The sequence below is a fragment of the Pagrus pagrus genome (assembly GCF_965226575.1).
Source record: "Pagrus pagrus genome assembly, chromosome: 21".
NCBI classification, from domain to species: Eukaryota; Metazoa; Chordata; class Actinopteri; order Spariformes; family Sparidae; genus Pagrus; species Pagrus pagrus.
In genome coordinates this window covers 10400887-10428498 of record NC_140208.1, presented here as the reverse complement: position 1 = coordinate 10428498, position 27612 = coordinate 10400887, and the positions used below count along the sequence as shown (strand labels likewise).

At 41.9% G+C, this 27612-nt stretch overlaps 1 protein-coding gene across 2 annotated transcripts in view; it reads left to right on the top strand.

Annotated features, from left to right (window-relative positions):
* LOC311250783 (adenosine kinase-like) overlaps positions 1–27612 on the top strand; it is a 113220-nt gene that overhangs the window by 64796 nt on the left and 20812 nt on the right. For both annotated transcript variants that reach the window (XM_084342827.1, XM_084342828.1), the window contains exon 7: positions 17083–17253. In XM_084342827.1, the coding sequence (XP_084198953.1) occupies positions 17083–17253 (171 nt within the window). The remainder of the gene's footprint in view (positions 1–17082; positions 17254–27612) is intronic.

Here is a 27612-nt window from a genome sequence, read left to right as displayed (position 1 = left end):
TTCAACGTTCGTCAGTGTGACGTCGCTGGAGATTTTGAAGGAGACGTAGAGGCAATTTCCAGCCATATTTGTGGCAATAAATACTGGATATTGTTGTTTTTGTTTGTGGCAAAAATGGTTATTTTTAATGGGAAGTTGGGACATGAAGTGTTTTTTGTCCCTGGAGCATTGTCACAACATAAAATTAAAAGAAAAGTTGCAACATAAAGAATGTGTAAAGTTGAAACACATCCGTTGTTTATGGAAACAACCATTGGCAACGTTAATTTGGCGAATGGGTTCGATTTATTAGTTGCACCTTTTAGATCTTTTCTTCATGACGATACAGACAGGATACCTTTTGCTTTGTACATGCAGTCGCTGCTAAATCAAGAGAATATTTATACCTCAAACTTGCCAGCCTGCTTTGACGCCTGCTGGAAGAAAAAAAAAAAGAGAGACGGAACATCATAGCTTGGCATATCCTGACAGAGGAGACATTCGTAAATTATTAATTTTTTCCCTTGCACTGTCACCTATCATTGCACTATCCCTCTGCTCCTTTCGTTTTTGAAATGCAAGAGTGGTAGTCCTGCAGCATGGCAAGTCATGTTACTGGCTCTCATTTCAATATCTGAAGTGAAAGGTCGGGATGATATATTCTGTCCTGCCGCGGTGACAGTGACTTACATGCTACCAGTTCAAGATGGTACACTTTTACGAGGCCCACCCAGCCTGTCGAGCAAACTGATAATGAATCAATCTGTGTGAAACATTTATGGGTGCCCACCGCCCCCCTCCCACTTCTTTGCGTGAGGCCAATTAGAGCATCCTCGGTGGCCCCTGCTGTCTGAGTCAGGGAAGCCCCTTGCATTGTCATATCAATATTCCTCTGTTGATCTCCAGCTGAGGCGAGTCCGGCTGCTCTTTCCACACATGCTAATTTGCATTCGCCAGCATGTGTGGGAGATGGCATGCTGGCTGCCTCTCCGCCTTGTTCCCAAACCTACTGTTGCCTCCCTCTCTGTCTTTTTCTACTTTTTTCTTTTTTCTTTTTCTTTTTTTTTTTTTTGAGAGGGAAAGGTTTCTTGATTCCTGGCATGCCAGAGAAGGGTCCTCTGAGGATTACATTGGCTAAGCCCTTATCACTCCAGGAAATTCACTGCCTGCTTAAAAAAGTGGTAGGAGTAGAAAATCAAGGGGAAGTGTTATTCTTTTTAAGTTTCTCCCTATTCCCATGGAAAGTTATTACGGGTTTGAAGAAAAGTCCTTTTTTTGGCACTCAAGTTTTTCTCGCAACTGCATTTCATATTTCACCCTTCCTTTTTTTTTTTTTTTCCGAGCGGCTGGTGGAATTTTAGAAGTGGAAAATGTGAAGGCAGGTGCTTGAGAGAGAGGGAGAGAGAGGGGAGGCTTAGGGAGGGCTGTGCTCACTGGGAAGCGATGTTAAACATCCAGGGGAAATGTTTGTTATTCTAATGGGATACCACCATGGTAACAGCTTTTAGAGACTCCCAAGGCTTTGTGTGGAGTATATGCACGCTTTCATCAATCTCGCCTAATTTCTTTGGGGATTAGCAAATATAATCAGTCCTTTTTTCTCCAAGTCGTCACCTGCTTATCGACATGAATATTATGGTGAAATTTAGCAGAACACCGCCCTGTTGGATGTGGAGAAAGCAATACACGGGCCATTAATATAAATCACAAATTGAAGTGAGTCACTAAATGGATTCAAAAGTCATTAGTATTCCTTTTGTGCTGAATGACATCTCAGACAGAATAGCTTACATTTTGCACATACTTCCTCGCTTTTTTTCAAAAAAAAAATCCTTGCTACCGAGACCAAAGCACTTTTGCTCGTATTACATCTCCAAGTTAAACATGTTTCAGACAGAGGTAATGAATTATGTTATTTTCAGATTTAATACCTTAACAGGGGTTTTAAAGGCAATGGAGTGAACTCATTTACAAGACTTGGAGGGGAAAAAAAGGAAACCCAGCCTGATGAGGAGCCCCTGTGTTTAAAAGGCTCCAATAACTCGTAAGCCCCCTCTCAGTTTTATACCTTTTTCTCTCCCCCTGCAGATTTCCTTAAGTGGCTTATGTGAATTGCAATTGCCACATTGAAGCCGGGTGTACACAGAATACATTTCTTCCCGGCCGTGACCAGCTAACAGCGCGTTGAACTTGTGCGTGTGGTGATGGAGAGGTTTCACACACAGCACTGCAGCGCCGTGGGAGTATAGCCTGACCTAAAGCTAAGCCCCCAGCCGGAACAGCCTTCCATCAAACTCTCACAACACTGCTCTCTTATCTACTGGCATTTCTGTCTGATACAAATAGCCAAGACGTGATATAGTTGGCTACATGTCATATCTGGCATTGTACTACGCTCTATCTGCTCCCCCCTCTGTGAAATATAATGCTTTTAACTCACCAGCTTTTTGCCTTGGCTATTTTTTCCATCTGTAGCAGAGACAGAGACCAGTGTGTTTGCTCGTCTTGGCCAAAGGCCAAAGGCTCTTTCTGATATAATCCCCACCATCGATCAGACTTTGTTTACTCTAACATGGTTTCTCTCCCCTCAAGCAATTAGAAGGCAACCTTCCACCTCCTGCTCCACAGACCAGCTTTATACGTTTATTTTTCCCTTAAGTGGTAATTTTTCATGTTGTGGCTAAGCTCTAAGAAGTGTGGGTGTATATTAAGTAATGGATACTCTTCAACGAGACTGACATGTTGGATACCAAATTTTTGTTAATGTTTCTTTGTCTTTGAAGAGGAGAATTCTCCAGTCTAATCAGTATACTGTATCACTTTGGGATGATTCACACGTTTCCTATGTAGCACTCCACATCCTGTGTGTTTCGTTTAGGCTACTCCACTTAGAAATCTCAAGCACTTTGAAATTTTAGAAAAATGGACGAAGCCCGGGATAACTCTCCTGTCCGTCTGAGAGGCTCTCGTTCTAATAAATCAGGCGGGAGAGTGACTGGCCTTCCCTGTGGTCTTGGCTAAAGAGGTTTATAATCCACACAGAGAGGAGAACATTTTGTTTTATTGGTAATACGGTGATCACAAACAGAGTTATGACCACTTAAAAGCACTTAGTTTGGTGCTGAAATACTTACCTTGAATTAGTGACATGAATCAGATACTATTTTGTATGTGGTTTCATGAAGAAATGGATGTTTTAGTTAATCATATACACAAAGCTCCTGTTATTAAATTGTAAATAAAATGTATTTGAGATGAATTCTGGGTAAATTAAGACTTTACTACTTCTTTTCTAGAGGACTATATTGACTTTTCATTTCATTTTAGTGATCTAAGTGGGAAATTAAGCAGTGATGAAAGGCCTAAAAAATGTCCACGACTGTGTGAACACGTAACTTTTTTTTTTACCCTAAAAGTCCCACAATATGTTTAAATTACTGTTATACTGTGTACTACACCGTTTGATGATGGTGCAACTGCAACTCTCCATTTATTGCCCCCTATAGTGTAAAGTATTGAGTGTTTATTATGTAGAGAATAATGAATGAGTGAAAAAGGAGCAGATGTTAATTTTTTCCGTCCACCTGTTGTTTTTACTCTTTTAACATGTGCATAAAAAACCCCTAAAGGAAAAAAAAGGTTGAAGTATTGAAAGAAGGTTTTTATGTTTTGCTGAGGTGGAAAAGTTGATGTATTGATAACGACAAAATGTGAGAGAGTGCAATGGAAACACTTGCATTACTTTGCATTTACTTCTACTGATTTTTACTGAAAATGTGTTCTACTCATACCAGCAGAACAAAAAGAAGGTCACAGTAACAACGAAACTTCACTGCAAAAATTTGGAAACGTGTAACAATAACAGACCAAAACTATATTACCTCCGCCAAGGCCCAACAGCCCACTTTAATTCAATCGAGCCTAATCCAATATCAATCTCAATAGCCCAGTATCGCTCTAAATTTAAATCACCCGTAACTGCTTAACCATAATTGAATCTCACCAGAGCTTCAACAGCCAACCACTAGGACAACAACACAAGACAGATGGATCATAGTCTCCGTTGTGTTGTGGAAGAATGATTGGTTGATAAACAAGAGAAATTAAAACTGTTATCTCAGCTGCGCATTGATGATAGTCAAGATTTTTATCCCTATTTGTTACCATATAGCAGCTGAAACAAACACTAAACGCAATGAAATCATATTAAATCCTCTGGATCCAGATTTTATTACGATCGGCATTAAATTGTACTCACTAGTAGATATATGCATTGTTTCTTGAGAAATTAACAATAATGTCAAAAAATGCCCCATATCGCAATGTTAAAGAAAGTGAGAAAATTGTTTTATCTGGATCCACACCAAAAGCTAAATTATTGGGGTCTGTTCCGGATCCAGATCCATCCTCCCTAAGTTTCGTGGAAATCCATTCAGTAGTTTTGGTGAAATCCTGCTGGACAACCAACCAACCAACCAACCAACCAGCCAGCCAGCCAAACAACTCCAAGCAACTCCACATAACTCCAACCAACCAACCAACCATCTACAACTAACTACACCCAACCAACCAACCAACCAACCAACTAATAAACTCCAACCATGCAACCAACCAACCAACCAACCAACCAACCAACCATCCATCTACAACCAACTACAACCAACTACAACCATCTACAACCAACCAACCAACCAACCAACCAACCAACCAACTCCAACCAACTCCAACTAGCCAACCAACCAACCAACCAACCGACCATCTACAACCAACCAACCAACCAACCAAGCAAACAAATGGACAGTAAAAAGTATTAATGCTGCAGTTGATAGAAATGAAGTTAAAAAAGGTGAACAAGCATGCAACAAAGTGCAATTTAAAAAAAAAAAATATATATATTTTAACTACTTAAATCAGGACAACACAGCTTTGTGAGGACAACACAGCATGGTCAGCAGAAAACCATGTTGTGTCATTGGTCAACAAGTGTCACTGATTGTTGCCATGGAAACATAGTGTCTTTTACTTCTGAGTCACCCTGGGAAACGGGTGGATACTTTTTCCGACTTAGTCAGTCTTTATTTTGGTAACACTGTCTACCTTGTGTTGGAATAATCCAAGAGTAGAATAAGGCTGGTTTAAGCCTGTAGATAAACATATCTTCATGAAACTATTCCTTGACATGTTAGTCATCTTGTCCTACAGGAAAGAAACCCTAACCATGTTGGAGCTAATAAGTCTTGAAGTCAGAATTATCAAAGGCAGGCGGCATGCTAATGCCTCTGAACAATTTCGATTTAACATCTAACACATTGCTTCACCCTGTTACTTGTGCTTTTGGCAGACAACCCTGACGCCTACCAGCAGCATCTGAATTTTGTGATTTCTTAGGTTTTGTTTGATGCTTAAGAAAGACTCATATTTTCTGGCTGTGATTATAGGCATCTCTAAGTCTGAGATGCTATTCTCAAGTGGGAGAAGCTCTTAGTACACTACACTGCTAATATGTGAGTGCTTTGAGGGAGGAAAATGTCTGTTTAGCCCAGCGGAGAGCAATAACTTTCACAATAACTCACAGACAGACTATAAGTAGAGGAGCAGTGGGCAACTTTTAATGGTATTGTCATGCATTCACTTTTAAAAGTTGAAAGTAGTATTTTAGTCTCTGCCGTTTCCTTTTTTTCTTTGATCACTAAGATTTTGAAGTCCTGCCGAGGTATTTCAGCTGTGATTAGTCGTGCACAGGTAGGGAAGTTGTCCTCACTCAGCAGCTAATCGTAAAGGCAATTTCAAAGTTTTAGCAGACACCGACCCCTTCTCTTAACAATCAAAACACCACAGCAACAAGTGAGTCTTTTATAGAGCAGGTTCTTGCACTGACAAGACCAGTCAACTTTCCGTTGAGTGTGCTGTTTCTGCTCTTCCTCTTTGTATGTTTACATCATCTGTGTGCACTCACATATTTTTCTCCCTCTCGACCTGAATAAAAACAAAGACAATCAGAGTTGACAACATCACAGCAGCGGCAAGATAAAAACATGTGGAGTGAATAAACAAGCTCTAAAGTTTCCTAGCCTTTGACGGTATTTCTTACCAGTTGTCATTTTATATAGCTGTGTCATTTTGTGCATAATTCCACGGTGCATTGGCTTGGCTTGATTTGATTTAGGACCTCCACTTTCAAGGAAATTGGGCTTAGGGTATGAAAGTTCACACTTCTTGCCTCCAGGCAATTGATTTTTCTGAGCTTGATTTTAGTGCTGTAGCAATACCCAGTAGTGAGTGTTAGCACCGTGTTGTGTCACTGAGGTCCAAAGATACTCAAACCTTAGTGTGAACTCAGTTTGATTTATAATTTTAAAGTTAGAAGGTACAAAGTTAAAGTAAGTAAACCATCATTGGACAGGAAATAAATGTCATTCATCAAAGTCAAATTACAAACTTTCACTGTTTTAAGCTTCTCTAGTGTGGAAATGTTCTGCTTTTCTCTATCTTGTATGATCATATAGTGAATATCTTTTGAGTTTTGAATTGTTTGTCAGAAAAAAAACATTAAACATTTTTCAGGCAGGAAAAATCCTTAATTCCCCTGAAGATAACGGTGTGTTTTATTTAGTCACCTGTTGCTATAACTCCCTGACATCATCAGACGATATGTCAGAGAATGAGGTGGGTCTGCAAACGTGACTGACCGTGTGAATTAAACTTCAACATAATACCCTTCTCTTTGAACATTTCAGCCTGAGTCACATCAGATAGATTTTCATCAGCAGCAGTGGTTGTTTAATAATGAAGACGACAACTCCCATGATTCCACGCTACTTCACAACATCATCAAAATACGTCTTTTGTTTTCATTGTTTTGATTGACGTGCTGTGTGTTTTGAATATAGATGTATCATTTAATTTAACTAGGAAGAGTGTTCCTGCCAAAGTAATACATAAGCTATACCACAAAATATATAACAAGATCAGAATTAAAGGCTCACTCTGCGGATTTTACTCATAAAGGTCAGTTTACAAGTATTGAGGAAAACTACTCAGTCTGTGAAAACAGTTTATAGTACGATGTCCGTTGTGGATCTGGAGAAGCTTTTCAAAGCCTGAGAGAATAACCCCTGATGATGTCATCAGGTTTGGTTTTTCGAGACCACAAATGAACTGAGCGCCTATAGGCAGGCAGGGCTCAGTACAAAATACACTGCATTATAGAAAGTGTAGAATCTGGGATTTTGACCCATAGTAGCATCTAAAAGTCAAGATATCTTGACATAAATGGCACTGTACAGTACCACTTAAAACATAAATTGTGAAATCATCATTTGAATTGCCAATAAAAATCATATAAAAGATCACAGCATAGAAACATCCTAATGCAGCATTGTTGAGGAAGTCTGACACACCAACCGAATCACTAGAATCAATGTTAGCAAAGTATGTTTCGGAAGAAACCACAGATAAGATCAAACTTTAGGTTCCTTTATGTTGCAACTTCACATTTCCTTAGGTTACATTTTCTGTTTCTCTCATCACAACGCCGTGGTAGTGCTTTGGTTAGGTCTAGGCACAAAAAACACATGGTTAGGGTAAGGAAAACATCATGTTTTGACTTAAAGTACCTGTTTTGGTCGCTAAAACCACGGCTGGAAATGTCTGGCAGTCTCAAAACAAACTTAAACTTAAAAACACCTTGTTTTGTGGCCACAAACAAAGCTGGAGATGCCCGATTTCTAGCCAAAAATATGATTTTTTTGTCTCCAAACTTGGCCAGAAATTGTCCTGAGGTCTCCTGAAAAATATCCAGTGGTATCAGGCTTATGAATGAACATTTTAAAACATCCTAATATTTAAGTTCTGAAGCAGCACTGTTCATGCGTGTTTGCCAAAAAAAATGAGATTTTTATTTGTGCTCTAAAAGTCTGCTGTAACTTTTTGCCCCGTCTACTATTTTTGAGTCGTAATTTGGCGATCAGGGAGAAAACTGTTGATAGCTGTTGGTGTTTTCATCGGAGGGCCATCACATTACAGTTTCAATTAGATTTTTTTTTTTTTTTTTTAAACACCCATGAATAATTAAAAGTTATTTTTCTGCCACGTGCTCTCCTATGTTGGTGGTGCTGAGCGCACACAGTCAGAAGTTATTATTAGACTGAATGTAAGCGGCCCCGTGTCCTCGGCTCTGAGCAGTGGGCACCGAGCTCCTGCATTGAGTTTGACAGCCTTCACACAATATTGTGCAAGGGCGCTCCCTTAGCTTCTCATGCTGGTTAAATGTAATATGGCAGATGGATAGTATTTGCAGGGAGAGCGGGGGTCTCACCCTCCCTCTCACTCTTTTTTTTTTTTCGCCGTCTCTTGCCAGTACCTCAGACATTTCAAGGGGGAGAAATATGTATCAAATTAACTCTTAGCAACAGGGCCTCCGAGCTCCCTGCCCTTGTCTTTTCAGCAATCAGAGCTTTGTTATTTTAGTCTTTCAACCAAAACCAAACTGGATTCAATGGCTTCAGCAATTACCTGTAATTTTCCAACCTGGTGCGCTAGCTTTCACTGGAGCGACTGCGAACAGTGAAAGATTGTCTCCTCGGTTGCTCATTTTAGTGTTCAAGTTAAGTGCACTAATTCATTTACATCCACAGAGTGGCACATTTGGAAATGTTCACTTCCCAGCAGCAGGAATGTCTGCAGAGATTTAGTTTCTGTCTGTGCACACAACCTCGGAGTCACTGAAACTAGAAACCCCTCTGCAATGTCGACACTCCGACACTGAACCTCTGCTTTATACATCTGACCCATATATTAATACGTCCCTTTCAAGCCAGTTCAGAAGAGACAACTCTGAAGCCCCGACATCTGTTTTCACATTGCAGACTTTTATCCCATTTTTCCATCGACCCCCACAAACTCCCCTTTCCGTTCCCCATCCTGTTCTCAAATCGTGTAAGAAACTACAGGAGCTCAACTTGACTCCATAAGTGTATATGTGTGTGTTTGTGTGAGTTGGAGTGATGTTTCCCCTTCAGAGGTACTGGAGGAGAGAGAACTGCTCGCACTAAAATGCTAATTAAGTGCAGTGTGGCAGACAAGGACACTTGAGAGTGTATGCATTAGCAAATTTTAACTCCCTGCAAACCAAACAGTTTGTTCTGGGCTAATCTCCCAATGATGGAGGCAAGAACAACAGTAGGAACCAGAGAGAGCAGAAATATAGAGTAGCTTCAGAACATGAAGAGAGAGCGGGAGAGAGAAGCACGGTTTTTCTTTTCATTACCAAGATAACACAGTTTTAGGAGAAGAAAGCATCTCCTCTGGCATCGTTTTTTCGTTTCATCTCCTCACAGAGGTAACATATGGTATCTGTAAGGGAGAGTCAGTTTGTGCTATGCGGTGAATAATTTTGTGGATTAGTATTGGCATTTAAATGCTCTTGGCTTTAAATCTTGTCTGTTTTAGATCTTAAGTACATTCCTTGGCATCCCGCTCTCCCCGCTCAGGCTGGCCTCTTCCCCCGGCCAACACATTTTTGAAACTGTAGAGCTTAACAGGAGAGCAAAAGGCAGCCATCTGAAAAGACCCTGAAGCTGATCTCGAATTACTTTTAGAGAGATACCACTCAAATCAAACTGATTCTTCCAATGTTGTGATGCCAACAAACCCTTAACCTCAAGTTGGGGTTAAAAACCTTTTTAAAAAATTTTTTTCCCATCCATTACTTTACAGAGTGGAGGCGTCTGAGGTTAATGTAATTACGGTCTCTGATGGTTGTACAAATTGCAGGCTGGTAGTGTGACACACGCTCAAGTGCTCTGTGGTTGGCTCTAATGTCGTGTTTTATCCACGCTCATTAAGACGACCTTGGCCAGGTATGTTTAGTTATCGCCGCGACCTTCTAGCTGCATCTCTATATTTCACGTACGACCACAAGAGACCTTCATGACATCGGGGGGGTGGGGGAAGAATATCCGCTAGCTTGAATATCAGGTAATATTTAAACCAGAGAAAATGTTTTAGAAATAAATACTGCAGCAGTTACTAAGTCATGTCTCTGCCCAGTTGTTAAATCCAGCGTTTGTGGCACATTTATGTTGCCCCAGAGATCCTGGCTGACATGATAGCCCCCTTTCCCTCATCTCCTAGCGGCCTTTAAAAGCACAGCCCTCCCTTGTGTTTCCAGTACACTTGGCCTCCCTCCAGCTCCCTCCAAGAAGCGGATGAATTCCTAGATGTCTGATAAGCTTCACCAGAACATGATTCTTAATGGAAGAGAGAAGAAGAAGAAGAACAAGAAGAAGGGCCAGATGCTATCAGCGCGGTTGAATTGCCTTGCAGTCAGATCAAACATCCTAAAAGTGCAGGGAATGCTGAATCATGTCGCGGGGTTGTTACACATTTATCTTCTCTGTTGGTTTAATTGAACTTGTTTCTAAGTGAAACCAACTGGCCGCTTCGATGCAAACAAAACATCATTAGCATTGTGAAAATCCCACTTGCTTTTCTTGCTTTTTTTTTCCCCCACGCATTTTCCTTTGAAATAAAAAGCCTTAAATGAGCTCTTTTCATCCTTATAATTTTGTTCTCTTCCACTCAAGGCACTTTGTGACACCATTAATCACTTACCTCTGTTTGTTTGTCCTCTCTCTTTCTCCTGATTATCGAGCCAGAGACTGACACAGATTCCACCCGCCCCTCATCATGTGTGAAGGTCTTGTTTGTCCCTGTGTGTGTTTGTGTGTAAAACAGCAGGACCTTCAGGATCGGGGAGTAAAATATATCTCGCAACACTAGCGTAGCGTGCCAGAGGTGTCTTGATGGCGATGGAGTCATACTGAGCTAATGAAGCTCCAAACCTCAGCTATCGATCCACCTCGCAATGGTGCTTTACAGAGATAACTGAGGAGGAGAGCAGTGTGTGGCCTCACGCGCGCTCTGATCTGTGTGACATCTAATTCTGTGTAATGAACCCTGTGCACCAGAGAGCATGATGGGGGGCTGTCTATGGTAATGACAGGGATAGCATGGCCTGGGCGGCTTTTGAAAAGCTTTGAAACACTGCTGGTTAGCTCACAGGGCTTTCCTGACATCGAGGAATATATCACCAGAACAAACGCCTCAATAAAAGGATCTGAAACAAAGTCGCTTTGCAAAATTGTATACAGGTGTTTGATAAGTCCTTCTCTGTAGTTTCTGGTTGTATACTGTATTTCCGTTTCTTGCCTTTAAAAAAAGGGATCCCTTCATTGTTGCTCTTCCTTTGTGTGATAGAAACTTTTCCTCACCTCAACTGAAGGTCTAAACCTGCAGTCACATTAGCCCTCTCTCCATCGAAACTATAACAAGAACACACTGAAATAAATACTGAGCGGTAAAGAGTGTATCAGAGCAATAATATAGTTTGTATGCTAGTAGTGTGGCACTGCACTGAACAGGGCGAGGGCACACAGCTAGAATAATGTCTTTTATTTTCGAGCACAGTGCATAAGTGTATCTGTCGGCCAACCGAGGCCAGGAGTTGAACAAAGGTTAACTACAACCCATGAGTCTGCTCGAGCGGGCTGGGAACAGGGAACACGTCCTTGAATTTGTCAGTCGTACTGGCTCTCACAGAAAGATATTCACTGAGTTTGGTGCTTGTGTGACTGCAGTATTAGGCTGTGTTCACACTAAAGAAAGCACCACGTTAAAGAAATGCAATTTGCTGTGTTGGTGTTGCTACAACAAAAGAGCATCAATAACACTGAAGGAGTAATGAGGCACCAAAACAAAGCGGTTTAAAAATACTCTGAGGATTTAACAACAGTTGAAAGTTATCGTGCTGACAATCATTGTTTTGATAATCATGAAGTCAACAGTGACATTTAAAGTTAGAACTTTTTTGCTGGATAATAAGGGAGGTCTTTGAATTGGCACCCTTGTCTTGCCAGTGCAGTGGTTATATTTAAATAAATGAGGAGGTTGTAGTTATTGAAGCTACACTAATATCGGTCTAAACACAGCTTTAAACCTACATTGACATGTTCTGCCACTTGGGGCAGCGCAACAAGCTATAAAACATTAACTGTATAAAATGTGGATGGAGCTTCCGTGCCTGGAAAGTGAAGCCAATCTAGAAGTGCCTTAAACCTGCACTCTTTCTAATGGCTAGCAGGAGGCTAATCTACTGGTTTCACAAATAATTCAGATTGTATGTAAGCTTATGAGAAAATGACCCTACTTCTCACTCGATTTTATTAGCTCAGCAAAAAGTTTTCTAATGAGTTTATGGTCTCAATCACTTGTTTTCGGTCTTTAAAATCCATAAATTACCCTCCCAAGGCTAACTTATGCTCCCTTTACGTACGAAAATAGATACGTCTGTTTATGGACCGCCGTCCACCGTCCAACTTGCATTTAATCCCCGTTTAATCTCCTCCCAGCTGTGCTGTGCCATTTGCCTCTGTGCCTGAGCAAGGTAACATAATACAGATGTTCCAATCTTCTCACCGACTGATAACCTCTCCTCAAAAAGCTTCACAATTATTAAAACATTTTCCTCTCGTCCTGTGGTCGTGTCTTGCTTGAACTATTGGTTACAATGCTACACTGCCCCCCACAACTACTGCTCCATTGGTCCGTATCCGTAAGCTTTTAGAAAACCAACATAGAGCAAAAATGAGCCTTAAAATAGACACAAAAAAAATGGTACGCTTTGGCACTTAGTTACTACGAGGGCATTTTCATTCAGATCCAGTTGACACATCCTACACATCCAGCAGAAATGGAGCTACATCAGTATTTGCAGTCAAGTTCGTGGCCACCTGCAAATGAAAGTCTCTCGATTTCCTTTTTAGTTTTGGTTTGATCTCCTCAAGTCCTGAGGGAAATATCTGGCTCTTTAGCTGCTAAATGCTCCACTATGTCCACCAGCTAGTAGCTAACTGTGTCTGTCTGCCGTTTGGTGCTGGGCAGGTATTGCACAGTGGGATTATCAGAGCTTTCTGACGGAAAACAGCTGCCTCCTCTGCCTGGAAAGAACTTTGAGGAGAGCAGATAAGACGGTGCCAAAACAGTACATTTTAGTTCTGTACAACTGAAACACTAAAAAGCTTCATAGATCTCAGGGGAGCTCAAGAGCAAGATGATAATTCTCTGCTGGTTCACCACGAGTGACCCCTTTACATTATGTGTAGTCTTTTCATCCATTTTTAATAAATATTGATAAGAGCAGCTTTAAGGAGAGATGGCCTGTAGATTGTAAAACCCTCTGAGAGAAACTTGAGATCTCTGGCTATATAAATAAACTTGACTAACATCTGGGGATTTGATAAAATTTAGTGCGATTGCAGAGGCCATAATTACTCTTCCCACTGAAGTGGTGATGGTTTAAATTCCCTCCATCATTCCTGAGTAATAGGAAGTGTCAAACAAAGCCTTCATGACACAGTACTTTGAACACTCCCCCTGATCCCTGCAGAATTAAAATAGACCTGGGAGGGAAAAAAGAAAAGCTTTTCCTTTTCCATGACCACCTCTGCTGCCGGTGCAAATGAAAATGCCCTTCCCAAAATAGATCATTTTTACCCTTCAGATGTCCACTTTTATTTTAAGCCTGGTGACACCATGCCATCCATCACACCCAGCGTTTCAGATGTGAGCAGCCCCGGGGAAAACACTGATACAATGCAGGGAAAGTGTGATAGCGTGCTGCTGCTGTGTTGTTAGGACCTCTATGGTTAGACTACCACTAATTTCATCTCAGAGTAGCATTTAGACATTTTCTTTGTGTGATTAAAGTGGAAGTCATTCCTCTTTTTAGGGTAAACATTGAAAATGGATGCCCTGCCTTTCCAACTCTTCCCTCAAATTACCACTTGACATGGCCAAACATCGCTCCGCATTATTGTCTGCCAGGAAAATGCTTTTCTGAATGCTTCATTGAATGTTTTGGCTGGCTGGAAATTGTACGAAGTGTACCCAGCGCTTTGATCATCTTGACCTGGAAATGCGATAGTCACCCCACTTCACAGGGCTCTCTGACACCTAGGAAACTGGATCTGGTATTCTTGATACATGATCTGCACCGCAGCACTAAAGACTCAACTTCTCCTGTTTCGTAGTCAGCAGAGACTACTGATGGGAACTGGAATTTCACATGGCTCAGACTGAGGCTTTTTTTTTTTTCCCACAAGCCACTGGAGTCACAATACTTGGAGTCTGGTGGAAAAAATGGCCTGTGTGATTTTTATGAACGAGATTCCTGCAGCATTACTTCAAATAGAGACTCTCAAAAAAATGTTTTTTATTTTTAGGTCTGACTTTCCATTTTTCTGCATTAAAGCCAATCAAGTGTGCACACTTAAAGACAGATGCAAACTTTAGATTCAGTCATCAATCAGTTGTTTTTTAGTGTTCTTGACATGTATATTATTTTTAAGGTTAGCTTTCAGGATGTCTTGCTGTGCTTTGTAGCAGAGGTGGATCAGAGATTAAAACACTTTATTGAAATTAAACATAAAGTCGTTTGGCAGTGATTTCAACTGGCGGCCCAGCAGGCCACATTCAGCTCGTCAAAGATTCCCATCTGGACAGCAGAATACAGAATCTGATTATTCTCTAACTTTATCCTCTCTTCTGGTTGACCCAACATCAAACCGCGCAGCTCCCAGACTGGCCTTCCTCAGGAGCTGACAGCGGCGCACTGGCCAGCCAAAGAAGTTGTTGGAGCATCGCTAAGCTTGTTGATTAGCTGCAAGAGGGGTCACTTGGATTTATTTTTGTTTTAAGTACAATTTTGAGGAACTTTACTTGAGTATTTCCATATTCTGCTGCTTTACACTTCCACCCCACTGCCTTTATTTGATAACTTTAGTCACTAGTTACTTACAGATTGAGATTATTCATTGTGATAGGCTATTACTTACTTACTACATGTAACCAATAAGATAATGTTGTGGGTGAGACATTGAGTGAGGACAAGAGAGAGAGAGGAGATGAGAAGGGATGCTGCATCAGAGCCATAGTAGTGCATTTTTAAGTGTATCTGCAATCAGACACAAGAAGCACTGATAGCTATAAGCAGAAAAAATATGAATATCAGCTCAGTTAATCAGTCAGACAAATAATCAGCCTATCCCTAGTCTGTACACACTGGTGAAGGCTAGTAAAAATAACATTAATTTAGTAGGAAAGTGAAAAATGTATTTAATTTCAATAATAGGCTAATTAGGCCTGAATACAATTAATTTATTTAGTCCGCCCCCGCAGTGTCTGCTTAGAAAAAGTCTGGCCTTAAGACAAATGTAGATGAACGACCCCCGCTGTAGGGAAAACCTGCAGAGACAGGATTTCATTTAGCAAATTTCATGTATTTAAGTATTAAGGCTGTCATTTTTTTAAATAAACTGATGACGAGACAAGATGCGCCAAGGTGTGGCTGGCTCAGCAACATCCTGGGAGAAACCCCCGAATTGTGCTAATGTTGAGTTTAAAAGATTAAGGTGTCATTTTACGGCGCATATTTTTGTCCGTCTTGCTTCATTTTCACATTTTGACGGCATTCTCACTGTAACATCACTCAGATTGGAAGCAGTGTGTTTCTCAGATCTATAAATGCGTCACGTCAAATCCAAATGGACTCGAGCGATCAATCACAATTAAGTGTCGGTAGTATTTTTAGTATTACATGGATTTAATTCATTCTGAAATCACTTCGTGTGTTACAGTTCTGAGCAGTGTAATGTGACTGCACTGGCAGCGGTGGTGAAGGCTCGAAGTAAATTACACAGAGCCAGTGTGTGATTAGAGAAGCCGTGGCATGGCTTTTAAAGTTCACCGCCCCTCAGGATATTTGATCGAGCCGCCGGCCTTTGATCAGCGTTAACATTACGGTAACCATGACAGTTTATTTTCAACTTCCAAAAAAAGACCATTTGTGTCAGAAAACAATCTCCCCTTCTTCTGACACCTTGGCACGCCGCAAAAGAAAAATGTCAGGGTCAGTGATGGGCCATTAGCCCAGAGTGAGTTCCTTTTGTGCTCCGAGATCCATTTAAAACACCTTTTTAGTCTTCAACAGATGGTACCGTGACACAGCAACCACAGGCCCTGACCTGGGCCTTAACTTAAGACATTTCCAAAAAAAACGCAGGACATACAACACCGCAGAGGAGCGAGAATGTCTGCCCAGAGAGTGACTGACACCATGAATGTGTAATAAAGCATTCACCTGCTTCGCACGGCTGTATTGTAATGCCTTGTACATTTGATTGACTACACAGTCACCCTCTATTCATCGGTATTATACCCTTTTCTTTTTCATGGAGGTCGCTCCGCCGTTGCTGCAAATGTCATAGTGCTTTAATGAGAACTGCACTGTAGCCCACAATGGAAGCTTTTCAGCCAGATTAAATGTATCACTGTGCTGAAACTTTCCTTTCCTCTCTCCCCCCTTTGCCCCTATTGTGACACAGTGGTTTTACAGAGCAGCTTGTTGCTGAAAAACAAGGTTAAGAAGATCAGTATCAAAGGAGGAGTGTTTTTGTGTGGCTTGCAGGAGAGTCTCGCTTCAGGTTTCCACCTGAAACACAAAGGTGTTTTCTTACCTGATTTGTATTCATTCACACAATGAGTGGACCTGCCTCTCTTGTTTCCAAGTAAGGAGAGTCCAGACGAGACTTTTGTTCGCCCTATCATCGGATACGTGCATGTTGCTTCCTCCAGTACGAGCCTTGGAGCCCAGCCACAGGCTTTGTCCTGGATGGATTTTTTCCTGCCCTTTTTCCTCCTCTTTGTTGCTCTTGTGTGTGTTCTAAGAAACCATTTCAGATAAATGTTTCAGCACTACTGCTGTTTTTTCTTTCTTCTGGCTCCTGTGTTATTTCAATAATGCCAAGCCTTGTCACCCTAAAATTGCCTCGTCAGAATCCAGAACCCACAAATTAGCAGTTTAAAGTGTTTCCGTCTATAAGAGCCACTAGTTCAGTCCATTCTGGCCCATGTTGTACTGTCAAAACACAGATAATTCTGTCTGTGCAGTGGTACTATACAGAATTAATTTGTTTGGTTCAGTTGAGGTCAGTCAAACTGCTGAAAGCATGACGTAAGTAAATGTTATTCTTGGGTTTTTTTCAGGGATTTTTCCTGACCGTGTCCCCGGAGTCAATCCTGAAGGTGGCGAAGCACGCTTCAGATAACAACAAAATCTTCTGCATGAACCTCTCAGCACCTTTCATCAGCCAGTTCTTTAAAGAGCCCTTGATGAAGGTCATGCCTTACGTCGACATCTTGTTTGGCAACGAGACGGTAAGTGAAACGAGACACGTGTGTGTTCAGGCCTCTTTAGGCCACATATACTGTTTTCCAGCACGTTGTTTTGATTAAGATGTACAGTACATGTGTTTCTGTGTATGCTTATCTACACAAAGAAGTTTATATTTTCAGTCGTGTTTGACTGTTTTTTGTTATTTAGTGGCATGTCTCTAAAACCTCTTTGCTTGAATAACTGTGTAAATTTCTTCATTCATGAAAAATACATCACTGAAGCCATGCCAATATCTGCCATAAGATATTTTACAACATAATAAATTTGATCATAGCAAATGAGGAGATTTTTAGCCATGCTAGCAGTGCGGCAATGTCAGGCTGTTGGTCAGTCAAAGGGTGGTCCACCACTTTAGTCCAGACTGAATATCTCAACAGCTATTGGCTGGATTGACATGAATTTTCTATAGACATTCATGGTGCTCTGAGGATGAATCCTGATGGTTTTGGTGAGCCATTGACTTCCACCAAGAGCTTGACATTTTGGGTTTTAAAGTTATTATACAGTAAGTAATGTTTCGACATTAAAACGTCTATGTTGAGTTGTGTACTTAATTATCCTAAATGTTTTCCAACAATGTTCAATCCAAGAGAGCTCCTAATTTTACTCAAAACAGACAACATTTCCATCCCCAAGCGTTTCCAGGTGGTGTTATTGCTGGCTCCGCAGTTGCAAAGACAACTGGATCGTTTCTGTTTTCCTCAGAGTCACAAATAACAACAACACAGGACAAAACGTGAGTTTATTCAATCGTTTAGTCTATAATAGAAATGTGAAAGCAGACAGAATTGGTGCCACACTGCAACCCTTGGATTGGATCGCCAGTTAATCTTCCATTTCCCGGGAGATTTCCTGCCTGGTGGCAGACAAAATTGTGTAGTGAAAGCGCAGTTTATGGCAAGCAATCAAAATGCCCATGGTTTCATTATTCTACAGTATATTCAGTACTTTGTGCAATCATTTACTTTATAATGATAAATTAAAGCAGAAAACTTGTCTATTGCCAGTTACAGCTAATGGTGTGTTTCAATTGGTCACCTGTCCCTATAACTTCTGGGGGAAAACATCAGGTGGTATGTAAGAGAGTGAGGAAGTAAAACTTTAAAATCATCCGTGAACACTGCAGCCTGAGTCACGTCACGTCCGATAGATTTTCACTTTTCATTGTCTAAAAATGAAGACAGCAACTCCCATGATCCCGCGCTACTTCACGACATCGACAAACTGCGTCTTTGGTTTTCATTGTTTTGATTGCGAGCCCCTAAGCAGCAGAAATTTAATACTGCACATTCAACTGAAATGTCACACCAACTATTGAATGGATTGCCCAAAAATTTTCATTCACAACCACCCCCCCCTCCTTTAGCGGCATAATTGAGGCTTAACTTTAAATTGTAACCAGATACTTGAAAATGTAGCTTTTTAGTGCCATTCATGAATGTTATCATGCTAACACACTAAACTTAGATGGTGGAAGAGGTCAACATTATACCTGTGAGACATCAAAATGTTAGCATCACCACAATCCAGCCATGTATAAACCCTAATATTCCCATCAGGATTAAGGTTTTCTCCTTAAAGAATCCAGCCTGCCTTTAGCTAATTGGCATTTAATGTTTGTACGAGATGCAAAATCCAGATCTAAATGCAGATTAGATGCTTGTGAATACTTCTGTTGTTATTGAAAGACATTCAAAGGATTGTGCAGTCTTGGTGGCGGTATGAGTGCCCTATAGTTTAATACTATATCCTCTCACCTTGTTTAAAGCATCAATCAAAGTGCCATGTCCACTCTTTCGCTCCACTCATCGCTCTCATTCCTCCTCAGTATCCATTTAACTTCTCACTTATCACTGCCCCATAAAGGGATGAATAAGAATTAGCCCGGTAATCACTCATCTCAATCGCGTCACCATTTCATGCCGGTTGATCTATTGATTTTTTTTTTTTTTTTTTCTCGGCTCTGTGGAAGTGAGTAGCTGGTTGGAGGTCAAGCTGTGGTCACAGACCGTGGTGCTGCTGGGAAGTATCCTTTAACAGGCCAGCTGAGTTTGACTCGGAGGCACCGCCTGGACAAACTGCACCTTCAGGGGGGAGGAGGAGGAGGAGGGGGAGGGGGAGGAGGAGGGGGAGGAGGAGGGGAGTGGATAATCACTGGCCTGAACTCAACTCCCCACTGCTAAAGCTACTAAACAGAGCCCTGTCTTCGGGTTAGAGATGGGGTCCACAGACCAGGACAGAACTGGAAGGAACTGCTCAGCATTTGAGGATTTATTGCTGTGGCTGACTTCAGCATTTTCCTCTTTTCTCTCCTCTCTCCAACATAAGACCTCCCTTTTACATATGCACCTCTCTCTCTCTCTCTCGCTCCTTAATTGCTGTGAGGAACGATTCTGTGTCTCCTAAACCACGGTGTACATTTTGCAAGCGTTATGTATTTTCGGGTGGGTGGTACTGTAACTGTTTGCTTAAGAAGTTTGCTCACACCTCCAGTCATTACACTTTAATGACTCTGGATAATTGCAATGCATGTTTGTTGAAGGAGATTATCTTTTGGAGTCTCTGTCAGGGCTTGCTCTCTGGAATTGAACCCGACTAAGTCCGCCAGAATAAGAGATTCAGTGGCAAACAGAGCAGATATTCACTGCTCAACTGCCTCAAGCGGTGAGGTCTTCCAGGGTCTATATGGGACTAATGCCTGTCCAGAGTGTTTTGACTCCTTTTGGCCTTCCTCTGTGTCGACTGCTGGGAGGGGGGAGCGGGGAATGACTGCTCATACAGTCGAGCCCGAGACCTCCCATTGTGCACAAGCCAGACAAGGTTGGCGGTCATGCAGTGGTGCATGGTGAGTGACAGGCAACAGGGCTGCCTCGCCCACGCTCGCCCATCCATACCCCCACCCGCCCCCAGCACCCCCGGCCGTCCTCTCACCCCAACTTCCACCCCCCAAAGTGATGGATCAGCCTCAGCCAGCGATGCTTTCATAACAAGTCAGTGACAGTCAGGATCATGCAGACTGACTCCTATAGCCTTGCAGAATGTGCCATAAGGGAGGGCTAATGTGTCTGCCTGTCTCTGCCTTCCTCTCCCACACTTAGTGAGTCACGATACAGAGCTCCACACACACTTGGGGAAATATGTTTTAAAGCAGCTGTAAGATCTCATGATTTGAAAGTGACTAATAACAATTTTGGGCGACTTTTTTGAGAATCGAGTGCTGGATAATTTGTCATGACCGGGATCTTATTTCAGTCACATCACAATTCACTTTTGATCGTTTGAAACAATCGGGCAACACTGCAGACTCAAAAACAATGTCAATAGCCTCTGTTTCTCCTCTTGCCTTTGCCTGCTTCTGATGTTGAAATGTCTGTGTTTCTGTCTGCGTTAGTCCACCCTTGGTAATTCTGCTGTAACTCGATCCTGCTGGTACTTGTTTGAAACCTGGCATCAGCAGGCCCTCCCTGGCCTATCGGCAGCCTCGTACTTATATAACAGTCTCCCATCCATCCTGTAATTACTGCCTTTTTGGGGCATAGTGTAGTGTCTGTTCCTTCACTGGCGGTGGTGGTGGTGGTGGGGGGGTGTGGACAGGCTAGAGACGCCGTCTCCGCGTTGCCAGGGCCTCTGAGATGGTGCCGACGGAGGCACATAGACATCAAACGCTACTTCACTTAATTGGCAAACATGTCGTGCGATAACCTGGGAACAGCACAGGCTTAATTGAGTCCTCCTGTGCTGTCCTCCTCTGACTACCTGACATGGAACCCAGGGCCATTACATTTCCCTCCATTTAATGGCTGCAGTTAATTAGGCCCGAATGAGGGAATCATTACCGCTGGAAAAACCACATGCCAGTGGATTCGCCGATAAAATTAGCCACAATTTGCTTTTGCTATTTGAGCATAAGAGATAAACCACACAATGGGGGGGAAAGGATTGGACCATTACTGGCGGATTTGTATTGTGGCATTTTAGACATATCATAGACAAATGGAACGATTAATCAAGACTGAATTAATCACCCTGACTGGTGTTTTTTTGTTTCAAGCCAGGATTCAGGGATCTTTTTTTTTTTATCTGTGCAAATGGTTTGAAAATGTGCTTCCTTAATAAAACAGCGAGGCAGATGAGGAGCTTTCTCCCCACAGTCAATACCCAACAACCTCCTCGCTCCCCTGCCATTAACATTATACTATACCACCCCCATACAGGAGCTCTTCACGCCTTCCATTGCTGTCCGATGCGTTCTGCAGCTCCACACTCAGAGGGAGCTTATTTTTATGGGCCCCAGCCCCGTCTTCCAAACGAGAGACAGCCATTGTAATTGAATACTCAATAGGTGAGCCATTTAACAAAAGTGGAAATGGCATTCAGCTATGTATTAATGTGCTTTGCTGAGGCAAAAGGAGCCATCATCATTTCAATGTTCAAGCTGTTTTAAAAGAGCATTTAGTCTGCCATCTCTCCAGGCCATGAGAGCAAAATGACACGGATTTCTTCCTCCTCTGTACTTTGTGTGAATGTTCCTCGCCCAATATTTTGTATGGTTATCTCGCTTATTTTCCCATCCATCCCTCAGCACCTCTCCCTGATCTAGGTGGAGGGATACAAGCAGCTCTACAGAAGGTTACTGTCATGAAAAGCCCCTCAGGCGTTTTGGCTCTCAGCCCTATTTTTCTCCATCTGCATGCAGTGTGTGTGGGGCGGTGGGGGCTCTAATGATTTTTCCAGGACAGGCTGAAGTGGGTGTACAAGTATATATATATGTGTGTTTGTGTGGATGGAAAAAAAAACAAGCTAGGTGGAGGAGATACACGGGCAATATGGCGTCATTTCTTAACAAATTCCCAAACATTCGTCATTTGGCTTTGTTTGTTTGATAGACTGCTCGGAAGCGTTATCTCTGTGGCGAGGCCCGCGGCTGTTTTATCGCCGCAGTGACGTATGCGGGACGGTGGAAGTGCGTGCTCTCTGCTGTCAGTACGTGTAGATGATGGCAGGTTCACTAAAGGCCCCTCAGGGTATGAGGGGTGTTCTCGCACAGAAAAAGAACAGGAGAAAGAATTTCCCCTTGACAGCTCACCCACAGCGGACTCGAGATGTACTTCTCAACGGTAGCTTGGGGAAAATATCCCGTCTCACTGCCTAAAACAAAGAGATGTGAGAGCCAGATTAGCGTATTACCGAAACAGCTTTCCTTTTAGGCTCCTCTCTCTCTCCCCTCCTGTCAGAGCTGTCTGCAGAGAACGGGGGAAGAACATGAGACATTAACCTCCATGTGTTTATTCACAAGGCCCCACAGGCCAACTGGGAGGATGAACACAGAACCATCTCTAAAGCTAGCGAAGCGGAACAATCACAATGTGTCATTGGAGGAAAAGACATGAAGTATTAGCTGCTGCTCTCCTTTGTGTCTTTCACAGCTGAATTTTAATTGAATGTGCTATTTCTGTGATGAGTCACATGCCTTCCGTTCAGCGCCAGAGTACATTGACCTTCAGTGTGACGTACAGTCAGTGAGTTGTATGATGAGTCACAGCGCACATTAGCTGTGATGATTTGCTAAATGCGAAAAGCTGCCTTTTATAATATGGTTTGTTTTCGTTATTTTTTTTTTTTTTTGCTTATCTTAAAAAAGAACATCTCTGCCACGTAATTCTTTTTATTTTTTCAGACTTTTTCTCTTTTAGTTGGACTGCTCACAACTCAAACATATGACAACAGGAGACAGCGAGTCTCAAGTCTACATTGCTTGGCTTCATAGCAGGATTATGTAAAATTTGCTGATGCAAAATTTCCAGAATTGTCTTGAGTTAGATGCTTTGGCCTCACAGTCAGTTTATTTCCATTCATCCATCCCGCCAGTCAGTGGATTAAAACCCGAGACCTTCTTACCAATGTCACAAAAGTACAAATTTGTCCTAAAGTTCAGTGAATTAAGAAGAATTGCAATAAAATTATGGCTTAAAACTAACTTTATAATAACAATAAAAGCAATACTGTAGCTATCACACCTAATTCAGCTTTATAATGACTTTATGGTCTTCGTCATCACAGCATGATGTTAATTTTGTAAATTACGTTCCCATTTAAAGTAAAAAAGTTTAAAAAAGCAGAAAATACTTTGATAGGATAAGTTATTGCTACCTTGTGATTGACAGCTCCACCCTCTTGTCCAAATTTGGTCGCTTCTGGCTCCTTTTAAAACAAGATGGCGATGGCTGCAATGCCAAACTCTTCAAAACCACAAAACAATGGGTGACATCACGTTGGGTTTACACTTGCCCAGAATTGACCTGTTATTCACTTTTTGGCTGCAACCCACCGCTGAACTACATTATCATTAGTGACTGAGTCAATGTGACTGAGAGCAAGTGGAAGAAGCACTTGGCTGTGCTGCAGTTTTGGCATAGTGGCAGCAATCAGAGGTGCAAGTCACATGAAATCAACTTGATCAAGAATGTCTACCCATTAGAAAAGACAGAGCTACTCTACTTAAAGTTTGCTATAACATTAGCAACTATAAGCTATTGGTCAACCCCATTAAAGGGTGCTTAAATTGAGCAATGGCAAGTTTTATTGCTCATGAATTCAACTTTTCATGAGGAGGGAGATTGTGTCATTTCTTTGAAAAGTTACACAGTCTCCCTTTTAAAGCCGCACAAGCCAAAAATATTGAGAACCACTTAACTAGATCAGATGAAGTGTTGCTACAGCGTAATGCAACTGCTACAATTAAACCATCATCCTTTTCCTGTGTGCTCACTGGCAGTGAGAGGATCAGTACAGAAGAAGAATGAGCTCTCCAACATTCCTCTGTTTTTCCTGGCCTGTCTGTTTGCGAGTCATGGTACTTTGGGAGCCAGCATGGCTCCACCAGAGGAGTCCGACTAACCACTGTAATTGTGCCGTGCCGAAGCCGCCTTCCCCAACCCTGGGATTGAACCATGAAATATTCGAAAATGCCGGGGTTAAGAGAGGGGGGTCTTTGGCAGTGCAACGTGAAATGTGAGACCATAGAGCATCTTTAACAAGGAGGCGGATAGAAAGCCAGCCAGCCTTCCAGTCGGGCAGCCAGGGCACACGGTGGAGTCCTCTGAAGGAGAATAATTATGGATGTAAGAGGAGATATTGCGCTGGGAGCAGATCAATAGTGCCCACGTTCTGCTGGCGCTGAGGCCAGTGTATTTCTGTCACAGCAGGAGAGAGTGCAGGATATCAGCTTGTTGCTGGAGGGACTCACAGAAGTTTGAACACCGGCGGGCTTCCCAGATAGCCTTACAACCCTCATGTATTGCCCCCCCCCCCCTCCTCTCCCAAATCACTGCTGCTTGGAGCTTGGCTGCTTGCTTTCCCCCCATCTCCAATCCTCTTATCCACACAGAGTTGGCGGGAGGACTGGCCTTTGTCTACTCTCGATTGTATTCCCACAGTCCAGGCTATACGGTCATGTTTTCCACTGTCATTTGGAGGACTCCCCTATTCTCCTCTTGGTTAGAAAATTCTGGATAAGAAAATGACAACAAGATAATCGACAAACATAATCTACCACCCGTAATAACAAATTAGTTCGCCCCCACGCCACACATAATGAAATCTATGAGTTTGTTTTTAGAAACGTTGCTCATGTTGCCCCCACTTGAACTGAATGAAGTGATTGTTTTTTCTAATTTGTTGTGGGTCTTTTGATTGCATCACGCCAGGTATCACGTGTTAGCTGTGTGCATGAATGTGAAATGATTTACCCTCATTGTTGACTGGGCCCCCTGCCCTCCATGCAGCTTTTCATCTGGCAAATGGCCATCTCATGCCACATCAACAGATAGCACGCTGGACATCATCTCAATTTTTTGTATGGCCAATTTATTCAGACAAAGCTCTCATGTCCCTTGTGCCACACAAATGGTTTGAATTATTCTGAGAGCTTTTTTTCCCCTCCCTGGGTTTCCATTGTCTGAAGTATGCAAGTCCCTCCAGAGCAGATCTTTGTTTCTCATTAGGGGGTAAATAGAGCAGGCCAAATGTTCATATGTTTATTATACTCAGGAGGGCATGGTCACTGTTCTCAGCAGTTCACAGCAGAAAAAAGCTGTTTGCTTTCTTGACCTTTGTTTGCAGCGCCTGCAACCAAATGTCTGTTGAATTTTCTGGATAATAAGCTCCTAGAAACTGATCGCCCGCGTTGAAGTTCAAACCTCATCAAAAGGGTTTTCGAGCACACCTTTCAACAAAGGCTGCTTTTACCCAGAGTGAAAAAATAAATGCATAATCATCATCACTATTCACAGGTCATTATTTGAAGCATTGTTTGAAGTTTACACACGATGAAACATCTGCAAAGATATCAAAAATGCATGCATATATTCATAAATAACAAAAAAACCAACACTGGAGAATACTGTACTGGATTACACAAACATGACATTCAATGATAGAAGCGGTGAACAGCAACAGAAAAAGTAGGTTTTAAATGTTATTTTGTTTCTCCATAACATTCAGTATTTCTGACTAAATAAACAGCAGTCAAAGTAAAAGCTAAAGAAATCATCTTTAGCTACAAATAAATAGAAGCTAAAAGTCAAAAGGTAACCTAATCTGGTTCCTCAGGACCGTGTGGTTCTGTTGAAATCAATTTTGACTCACAACATAAGCAAACAACTCCGAGTTGTGCGGATTCTTGTATTGTTCGTCTGTGGTGCGGCTTTTTCTTTCCACTTAAAGCCAAAGAGAAGAGCCCGGACGAAGCACAAATGCATAAATCTTTCATGCAAAATAACCACTATTGTTAGGAAAAAAAAAAGTTTTCAAGGCCTTCAGCAGCAGGTTATAACTAGAGGGCATTTAAAGAACTTACACTCCGCGAGTGCTAAACAATTCCCTACCTTGCTGTTTCATCAAGTTGCGTTTTTAAGATAAATTGATGTATTGACCCTGGAATTGTGCCCCAAAGAGCTGGTATTAACATTGCTATTCACTTTCTTTTATATGCGTGACTAAGAAACAGTAATCCTCGAACTGTGGAAGTCCTGAATCCTGAAAAATTCAATCAGGTGAACCTTGACCAAACAAACTTTCAGACAATCAATAAAACTTACAAAAGTAAAACTTCACTTGAGAACAAAAGGAGTTCTCAGTTGTGTTAGCAGCTTGTATTTTCTCAAGTAAGTTATTCTATAAAGCGAGGTGAGAGCTATTGAATCAAGATATATATATAGCATCCATAATATAAATATAACCATTTTATGTTTGAAATGTGCACAAGAAGTCTTTAAATATTAAAATCAGCATGACATTCAAGACGAATGAGAGTTGTAAGAACTAGTTAAAAGCGGCTGCATTGGCTCTGCTTGTTGAGCAGACCCAGTCATCCACCGTTTTTCCTCCATCCATAGTCGAGAGAGCCAGACGCTGGCAGTCTGACGTTGTGGGCTGACCCCTTGTTAGAGCCCAGAGGTGAGATGTGTGATAGAGGCCCTCAGTGCTGATAAGGCCATCAGGCTGATAACTAACTCCCCCCAGTACAAAGCTGCTACTGCTGCTGCCCCGGCTTCCATTAGCCCCACCAGACCGGCTGAATGCCTCCCTGCTCTATCTGAGGTTACATCCTCTGTTCTGAGCCCCTTATGCAAACCCTGCTTTCCCGTGCTGAGATTGCTATCAGCAGAGATATTTATGTACTGCACATGTTTCCAATTGTTTAACCTTTGGACCTGTGCTGTAGGTGCTGCTGCCGTCCCTGTGGGCTTGCTAAGAGACCTTTCTCCTGCCCTTGTAGGCAGGCTGAGATAGATGGGAGCAGAGGCTGTTGCTAGAGGTGTGTAATGGACTGGCAGGCAAGGGCACTGTTGAAATTGGTCACATGGAAGCTCAGGTCAATCCTGCACTTGCTTTTAAGTTTGAACAAATCTCATCCAAATAGACTTTGCTGTGCTGTCTAATGAATTTAACACCACTAATGGGGACAAATTCATTTAAACAGATTACATCTCCCAAGTGTGTGACGTTTTGCCCTAAGGGTCAAGATGAGAACATATTTTAAGTACAGTCTGATTGTAGTTACTTATGTTGATTGAAATAGCATCTGTACACTACTTTTAATATGACATATCTTATTTTTCATAAGCTACTTGATCAAAAACAGAAGTGTCCCAGTTTTAGCTTAACATATTGGTTTGATATTAAGGAAACCATCGACTCGGTGATGTCTATGTGACTCTCTGTGATGAAGTTGTTAGATGGTCAGATGAGAGTCAGCTGACAGTTACCTAAGAGATATCGTTAAAGGGCCATTGTACTGAGGAAGACATGATCAAAAAGTAATCTGAAAGTCTGTAAGA